This window comes from Nelumbo lutea, chromosome 8, assembly GCF_056320005.1.
Source record: "Nelumbo lutea isolate HS-2025 chromosome 8, American lotus-T2T, whole genome shotgun sequence".
Classification (NCBI taxonomy): Eukaryota; Viridiplantae; Streptophyta; class Magnoliopsida; order Proteales; family Nelumbonaceae; genus Nelumbo; species Nelumbo lutea.
Genome location: NC_142691.1, coordinates 59772731 through 59782073, shown reverse-complemented (window position 1 = coordinate 59782073; position 9343 = coordinate 59772731). Strand labels below are relative to the sequence as shown.

Below are 9343 nucleotides of genomic sequence, written 5' to 3'. Positions count from 1 at the left end.
ACCACACGACCAATCAAGAACCTTTCTTGATTTTCTCTAACTGAGAACTCGAATTGACAGAAAAGGTGGTGGCGGCTGCTGGAGGAGAATGCTAGAGAAGAAGGTGGCGAACTACTGTTTTCTTCTCTAGGGTTATTTGAGATCCTATCTCAATAATGTAGGATGTTCTACTAAAAACACCTAAGATTCGAATTCAAGTAATCGAAATAGGGTTTTCCTCATCTTTCTTAATGATTAAGAAAACCTCCTAATCATATTAGGAGTTGCCCTTATCCAAATTTGTATTTGGATTAGGACTCCTCTTAATCATATCTGTAGATTGGATAAGCTTTTGGGCTTAACCTAATCTCAGATTCGCCCCTTTAAGTGACTAATCAAATCAGCCAAGATCGAAATGTGCTTTAGGCCCAATATGTATTAAGTGCTCAATAGTCTTCTAAACTGCTACTCAGTTGGGCTTCTTTGTATGGCATTGATCTACACATCAGCCACATGGGTTCGGCCCAGCCTCTGTTACAAGGCCTTGCCGAATTCACCGGAAAGCCTAGTGAACCCCTTGAGTCCATCCCTTGGACCCTATGGGCCCAACACTTACACTAAGTGGTCCCTGGGCCAAGCTATCTTATAAAACCCCAGGGGTTGTGGGCAGATGCAAGATTAGCCCATTAGGTATTATCCTAAATGGCCTTACACTTAACCTCTCAGACCATAATGATCAAGCACTGCCCGACAAGAGAAGACTTCTCCCTTGACTGCAAGGAACAATGCTGCATTCTCTACTGACATGGATCCAAGGAATTAAAACCATTTGCAAACATTTTGAAACCATATATAAGTATATACCATATGTATAGATTTTGCAAAACAAAATTCCAACGATTGAAATCAACTGTCGGCAGTTTGGTTTCCATTAGAGAGAGTGCATCCCCAATCATTACCTTTGTCCGACAAAGGGGCTGATCCCGTCACTATGATCACCCACTCAGATGAATTCTCAGACAGACCCAACATACCCAGGTTTTGACCCCCGCTAAGGATCTCATTGATTGGCATATCAAAGACAGCCCAATCCGACACCTAATGCAATAACATAATCGGGTCTAGGGGTCAGGTGTAACTTTCCAATTTCGCCCATCAATCTCAAAGGTCCAGAGCAATACTAGAAATCTGGTCCAATTTAAGGGTTCAAGTAATCCTACACTACGTGTGCCTTGGGTCTCACCCTGGCGGCTGAGACAAGCCACCTCAACAGTTGGCAGCACACTAGTGTTAGCCTTGGCATGATAAATCTCCCCAGACTTATCCAACGGCTGTGAACATTTAAAACTAACACAAGTTTCATTAAGTGTCTAGTTTTAGGGTCTTACTCAGAAGCATACCACACAACATGAATCAAACATGTACTTTATTTATTTACATTAAATATCAAAAGTACATCAAAACTAATTAAAACTAAGGGCATACAAAATGTCATCCAATATTGCAGAGACGTTCAATGGATGGGTTTCAGACATTCGTGATTAGCCTATAATGACAATGCTGAATACATTTCGATTGAAATTGATCAAGCTCCTATGGAGGCAACATTGCGAGTCCAAGACTGCACAACACCGGTCAGGAGAAGGATTGAATAGAAGTTGCACGCGAGAATTCGCAATAGCATCTAGTTCCTTGTTGTCTGTGCACATTTTCATGAATTTGAGGACTCAGGGGGAATGGAAGTATACCGTCCGGTTGGACCAGAAGATGTGCCAGTGCAAGGAGTGAAAAATGAGTGGCCTCCCATGTGCATATGCATGCACAGCCATATCTCTAGCGGGGTGGAATGTGTACAAATTTTTTGACCCTTACTACATGATCGAAAAACAGAGGGTCCATATACTCTCAGCCGATATACCCTATGTCACCTGATTAGTTGCCTTCTACAGCCTTGTCATTCTCAACGAGTGTGGACATCGATCCTTCCTCATCTGTTACACTTTGCCCACCGAAGTCCAAATGACCATTGAGCCGACCTTGGACCAAATGGATTGAGTCCTAGCTTGTTGAGAGAATGAAGGTTCATTGCTGGCGATGTGGTAACACGGGACACTATAGGAGCACATGCAAGGAATCCATTGAGTAGGAGTAGGTCCAACAAAGTTGAAAGCCTAGCATGTAATGATTTCTCTTAATCTTTGCTTTTTTTGTTGTTTTTTTGTGTGCTTGTTTTGAGCTAGTACCATGCCTCAACGGCCTAACTGCACATGCACTTGTGTTATTGGTTTGACTTGGTTGTTGAATGAAACTACATGCATTTAAATCTTGGTTCACAAGTCAATGGACAATTTATAGAAAATGGTTGTATTTCAAGTGTTTTCATGTAATGAAATTGGCTGGTGTGAGTGCGGATGCCCATCTACCCTTGCACCCCCCTCCGGGATAGCATGTCAAAAATGGCAGAATCACCAAGAGGCAGCTCCGGTGGGTGCGGAGGGGTTCGCTTGCTACTGAATCCACACCCTCCTACTGCCACTGACACATTGAGCATCTCGACACCTTCCAACTGTCCATCGACCCAACGGCCTAGAACAATGATGGGAACCAGTGGTTCTGCAAAAACACTATTTCCCATCGTCGCCCTTGCCCGTTGACCCAGGGCGTCTCCACCTCCCGCGGGGACAGTTCGGAGACCTCTCTTCACCTTGTGGAGGTGGTACCACCACTCTTCTACCCCTACACCCCCCTTTGAGATGTTGTATCGAAAATCACAAAATCACCCAGAGGCCACTTTGGCGGGTGCGGAGGGTTCGCTAGCCACCAAGCCCAACCCTCCTACTTCTACTGACCCACCGAGCATCCCGACACCTTTTGGCCGCCCATCGGCCCATCTGCCTAGACCAATGATGGGAAATGGTGGTTCTGCAAAAGCACTATTTCCCACTATTGGCCTTCCCCATTGGCTTGGAGTGTTTCCACCTCCTGCAGGGACGTCCAAGAGACCTCTCCCCACCTTGTGGAGGTGGTATTGCTGCTTGTCTACCCTCATGCCTCCCTCTGGGATAGTGTGTTGAAAATGATAGAATCACCCAAAGGGCGCTCCTGCAGGTGCGGAGGGGTTTGCTAGCCACCAAACCCACACCCTCCTGTCACTGACCCACCGAGAATCCCGATACCTTCCAATCACCCATTGGCCCAACAACCTAGACTGGCGAAGGAAAATGATGGTTTTGCAAAAGCACCATTTTTCCACTGTCAACCTTCCCCATTTGCCCGAAGCGTCTCTACCTCCCGTGGAGGCGTCCAAGAAACCTCTCCCCACCCCGTGGAGGTGGTACCGCCACCCATCTACCCACGCGCCCGCCTTCGAGGCAGAGTGTTGAAAATGGCAGAATCACCTAGAGGCCGTTGTGGCGGGTGCGGAGAGGTTCGTTGGCCACCAAACCCACCCTTTCCTAATTGTTTAAAAAATATTCACATTCCTTTGCTCTAGTACTTGTTGAGCAAAAATTTGTTCACAAGTCACACTACACACATAATGGGGCAATGCTGCTCTGGAGATAAGCCATGCATTTGTACATTTACACAGTTAGATCTACTTAATCGTTGGCTTTGTACAATTATTTACATTATTAATATTTGTTCATACTAGTTAGATGAGAGAAAGCAAAAAAAAAAAAAGTTTTCAGTCATCTTTGTAATTCACCATAATTACACCATGTTATATGAACCAACATTCTTCCTCATAACGTGCGCAAATCATGGGAGATGGTTCCGAATGAGTTGAGCCCTTGCCAACCACCTAATAATATCAATCATTCTCTACAACAAAGGTATTATATGTTAGTAATAATGGGAGACATTTAGGTATGTGCTAACAAATGGAATTCACATGTACTTATTAGACCAAAGTCAAAATCTGCGGGGCAATGTAGTCCATGTACTTCATCACAAACACTCCACACTCGCTACCATTGCATAAAACATAAATAATTTTTTACTCAATAACCATCATACAAGTACCCCTACACCTAAGCTTTGAACATATAACACATACCCAACTTGTTTAAGGGTTGACTCCACGAATTCAAATGGCCAACCGGTGATCCTAGGAACAAATGGTGCCAAATTTTCTCTCAAACTTTCTTGCTGCCAAATAATGTGAAATCATATAGACAAATGAGCAAACTGACTCATTATCTTATACCCAATCAGTAGTGTAAAAATCAACTCGATGATACATACCATGGTTCTTGCATAAGCTTGATGGCAACTGCTATTTAGGGAATTGTAAGCTTTGATTTTTTGGTGCAATATATCCACTACTAGTAGCTGCCAGTGTCAGTGATCGGAGAATGGTATAAAAACCTTATCGCACATCAATATTTCTTTGGGGTTCAACACTGGTACAGAACATCGTGGCGGGCATCTGAGAAATACAATTGCATTACAAACACACAATTAGCCTATGGATTTCAGCCACATTGCAAGCAACAACCCAAACCGGTGTCATCGAAAACACATAACATACTTTGAGGGTGTTGGTGGGTCTTGCGATCAACAAGAACCCATACACATTTATGACCTAGACAAACAAACATGTCAAATCAAAACAAGTAAAGGAATTTTTATGGGCAGGTCCACCTTAGAAACCGGATTGCCAATTAGCCTTATACGGCATACAACACCCCTTAAACCAAATCAATACCTCGTTGTACACCCATGCTTCCAGGTTGAAGAGGGACAGCAGGTAATCTGGGGTAAAAAATACAACACCATCGCTGCATATTAATTGTTCACTGCCATGAAAATAACCATTAATCAACCTCATTACACAAGAAAAAGAATGATACAAACAAAATCTAGTTTAAAGAAAATCAATTGAATGGACACAATCTAGTATACAATCATGCGCAGTTGCCCTCTCTTGAAGTTTTTCAAGAACCGTTTCACAACTGGCAAGTCCTCCTTTGGGAGCAACTCTTTCATCTTAAAAGAAGTCCATAAGGATCGTGCATCCACCGACTACATCAAATACTCCACTAGTCACTAAACTACTAAACAACTCAACCCTACACACAACAACAAACTCAACCCTATAGACAAAACCAACAATTATCACTTCACCTTCCCCTTCACTACTCTTTTGGACTCTGCAACAGTGGCAAAATCTTTCGCTACCTACCCTTGCTGCCCAAGAGATAGGTAAGGTGACACCTCCGTGCTGCTTTGCTTTTACTCTTTCCTTGCTCGGGAAAACTTACGCTTGCAGGTAGAGGCAATGGATGGAGACACATTAACGATCTTGCAAGACGGGGCTACAACGTTAGTCCTTTTAGGAGATTTCTATGCCATCATGGTGTTGCCTGTGACTCCAACATGCAAATCTGCACTATAATCATCATCTTCTGGCATGCACGTTGCCAAACCTATCGGCCCCTCACTCAATGGTATTGCATCCGGGTCCAACCCATTATTTCTCAACATTGTATAGAGCCTATTAACTTCCTCATGAAGTGCCTCATTCTGCTTTCTTGTCGAGGTGTACGAGTTGGCCTACGTACACAGAATTTGATATTCCATAGATTCAATGCAGGATTTTCAAAATCCCTGAAAAATTAAGTTAGAATCTGGTTAACAAATCTCAACACTAGCAGTTTATCAACTTGTATATAACTCAAAACATGTATGCTACGCTAATAATACCTTTTGCCCCCTCCAACCACCCCACCTATGACTAGGGTTCTCTCTATCGGACCACACTATGGCCCCCTGGGTCTACAAACTACATATGAACACCAAAGGTTAATTACTACCATGTACTTGGGTCACATAAAGGATTCCACAAAAAAAATCATTAATTCAATTTAAATAGCCCTTTGACCGAACCTCCACTAAGGTCATCTCCTCACTAATAGGGTTCGGAGCCTTAATAACCTTTAATGGATTTATAAATCTATATGACATTTTGGATCTTCCAACAACTAAACAAATAAAAACTACAAACACCATAAGTAGAGGAACAGAAGTGAGAACCATTTTTAGTCCAACATTTTTCAACAAATCAGCTCTCTTCAGCCTCCATTGATATTCCATGTTCCCCCACTTGGACAAACGAGGATTGGCATCGGGAATTGAAGGAGTGAATAGCATTGTGTGCTTGAAAATCCATGTCTATAAAAAGCAAACAACTAATAATTGATCCTCAATTGAATGAGATTTACATGAAGTATAAATAAAAGAATGAATGCCATCCACACTAACCATCAACATTGGGTTGCATCCAAATAGGCAACTACTAAGCGAGGATGAGTCGCCGCTTAATCCAACACCATAACTAGAAATAAACAGGTCAAGACCACCGACTAGGAATTCATGTACACATTTCCCCATGCATAATCATCGATATGTTGTAAATCGTCAATGTATCCAGCCCATAAGGAGTTCAACCTTGAAACTGTCTTAGGGAAACAACACTTAACTGAATAAGAACAAAATAATCAACTTCACCACCGCCTTAATGTGCTCTTCACCATCTAACAAAACAATCTTTTTTAGCCTATGCCACACTAGATCCAACTCTATAGAGGCAAAGTGATTTTCATCCAAGCCAAACAATTTTTTGAACAATCCACTATTGGGTAGGCCTTCTGATAGGGCAACCGTACTACCTGACATGCCAAGCCCCGTTATCAAGGCAACATTGGCCTCACTGAATTGCATAGTCCTTTCACCAATTGTAAAGCAATGGCTAGTCGAGTTCCACATTTTACTAGATAACTCAAAAGGGACGTCTCCACAGTCACATGTGGCAAATCCAAGAAGTGTCCAAAGGGAGTCTGTTGGAGTTTCTCTTGTGCTCCAAACTTAAAGACAAACTATTCAGTATCTCCCTAAATCGTTTAGTGGAGCACATTGTCCCAACTTTGTCACCTAATGTTCTTTGTCGAGAATTTAACACTCTAATGTTAGCACATGAGACAATCCTAACATAGTATACCGTTTTAATTTCATATAATGAATGACAAGACTCAATTATTACTCAACTTCCAACAATAAACCATCTACATGGTATTCACTAAAATAAATGCACTGTACTGTTAAATAATAGTTCAACATAATGCCGCTTGAATGCTTAACAAAATGCAGATATTCCAACTCCATTTCTAGAGACAACAGAATGAGTAATGGCAAAAGCAAAGTAAACATCCCACATTAACACATTAAAGAATTTATTAATAACTAGTTCCTTACCGCACGTAGAGCAATGGAACATGGTATTGGAGGCAAATCCCATTATAATCTACTGAATGTCCTTTCCGATCTCCGACGTGCCACATTTTATCGGATTTGGATGCCCGGGAGGGGTGCATGATGGCCGGGAAAGCTCACTTCTAACGGTGAAGAATAGCTACCTCCGATGGCTAGTACGGGGGCCTAGAAACCTTAATCAAAGGGACGAAAGAAGCAAATAAATGTCGAAATGGGGAAGATGGTCGGATCTTTAATGGTGACGAAACGGGACCTCTACCGGACGGCGAATGTAGGAGCCTCTGAAAAATCTTTCAACGTTCTAAATGGAGCAGGCGGTGAAAAACCTTCCCAACGTTTGAAACAAATGGACCAATGTCGAAGTGGGAAGACGGTCGAGATCTCTACCAGTGACGAAACGGGACCTCTACCGAACAGTGAGCACAGGGAGCTTCCGTTGAGCCTTCAACATTCGAAATGGGGAAGAAGACGGTTAAGAGCGATTAGAGAAGTTCTCGTTTCGAACAGAGTTCGTTTGTTCGTTTTCTTTTTCTCTTTTTTTTTTTTTTTGCATTAAAGGGTATAACGGTAAAAAATTTACAACTTTTTCTTGACGTGGGGGCAGGAGTTGTAAAAAAAATCATATTTATTAGGCGCAGGCGACGAGAGTATCAATTTCCAGGCCAGGCTATTTGATATTTGGAGTTGATCGAGGAAACCCCAACTTTTTATTTTTATTTCTTCTGCGGTGCAAGCAGGATTCGATCCCTAAGTTTCCGCTACGACCAGCACACTTTACCAATCACTTGAAGAAATTATCTTACTACGGGTCCAACTCGAATCCCATTCCCATTGATCGACACTCCTTCGAAATATTCCTTTGCACGTGCATCGGACGGGTTTTAAAGTAGAAATAGATCGCTGACGTGCTTATTTCTGATTGGGTTCCGTAACCCGTTGCACACGTCTTGTTCAGTTGTTTGTAGCATATCCGCAGTGCATTTTGGGCAGTGAATACCTTTACTAATCGTTCTTCATAAGACCAGATCTGCTATTCACACATGGCACCTTATATCGACATCACAGGCACATACCACTGTTCATCGAGAACATCTCCGTACATCTCCATTTTTATGTTTTCTTATTTTTCCAACGCACAGTGGGATGTGCCTCTGAGGTCGTTGTCAGGCGCCTTGTGTCAGGAACCTATCCCACCTGGTTCTCCCCCCGGTCAAAGAGTGATCATTCGAGAGTAGAGCCGTGGAGTTGAGAACACTGATGCCTTTCGACAGAAAAAAGAGAACACTGATGCGAAAGGGGTCTGTTATCCCATTCGGAACAGAGGCTAACTGAACGTGGCAAAGAGAACGCATATTGTAATCGTTTATAACAAAAGAAAAGGAATTGCAGGACAGGATGCGGAAGGTGACATTGTTTTTGTGTTGCGTTTGGGCGTTGAGTCTTCTCTACGGTGAAATGTTTGCATTTTGGGTGGCCCCTTTGTGGTCTTGTTCTTGGCCTCAGCTCCCCCAATCTTTCTCCTCTAAGGTAAACTATAGATTCCTTAATATATTTTACCAACAGTCATATCCGTTCTCTTATTCTTATTATCTCTCTCTCTCTCTTTTTTTGTTTTATCGTCCTTCCGTTTTCTGATGCGTGAGACGATGTCTCGTGTATAGCGAATGGTTCAGCAGATATGTTGAGCAGGACTCTCGCTTATTTGATTATCCCCGTGATTCCCCCTTGAGTGATACAGTTATTTATTTATTGTTTGCTAAGCCCTTAATTGATAAAGTTTATCTCCATTGATAACATGCCTTATCTAGAACTAGAATTGCATTTTTAAATAGAGCAAAATCTTCCTGTAGGAAAGAATGAAAACAAATAAACAAATGCAATTAGGCAAATTGTAACTTAAAACAGTAGCTGTGGAAAGTCTAATTCTTACTTTCAAAAGAAAAAGAAAAAAGAGAATACAAGAAGAAAGATAGTCCAACTGCAAAAAAGTTATTCAAATAAACTGTTTCAAGCAAGAACTCTTTGTAGTCTAGTTCTAGCATTATTGGACTTCTTATGACCCAATAAATTGAAGAAATCATTAGGGCAGTCT

At 42.1% G+C, this 9343-nt stretch overlaps 1 protein-coding gene and 1 long non-coding RNA gene across 4 annotated transcripts in view; one reads left to right on the top strand and one right to left on the bottom strand.

Annotated features, from left to right (window-relative positions):
* Positions 1 to 3885: 3885 nt before the first annotated feature.
* LOC148844443 (uncharacterized) lies at positions 3886 to 7984 on the bottom strand. Of its 2 annotated transcripts, none has more exons than XR_016103829.1 (3): positions 7234 to 7984; positions 4225 to 4778; positions 3886 to 4128 (listed from the first exon to the last, which is right to left on the bottom strand). It is a non-coding gene; the product is annotated as an uncharacterized LOC148844443 (long non-coding RNA). The 2 variants fall into 2 exon arrangements; XR_016103828.1 differs by having other exon boundaries at positions 4225 to 4408.
* Positions 7985 to 8296: 312 nt separating this feature from the next.
* LOC148844442 (Calcineurin-like metallo-phosphoesterase superfamily protein) overlaps positions 8297 to 9343 on the top strand; it is a 154005-nt gene continuing 152958 nt past the window's right edge. The window contains exon 1 of one of the 2 annotated variants that reach the window (XM_088958747.1): positions 8297 to 8778. In XM_088958747.1, coding sequence (XP_088814873.1) covers positions 8647 to 8778 — 132 coding nt within the window. In that variant the 5' untranslated portion in view covers positions 8297 to 8646. The remainder of the gene's footprint in view (positions 8779 to 9343) is intronic. The other variant, XR_016103479.1, reaches the window with a different exon arrangement.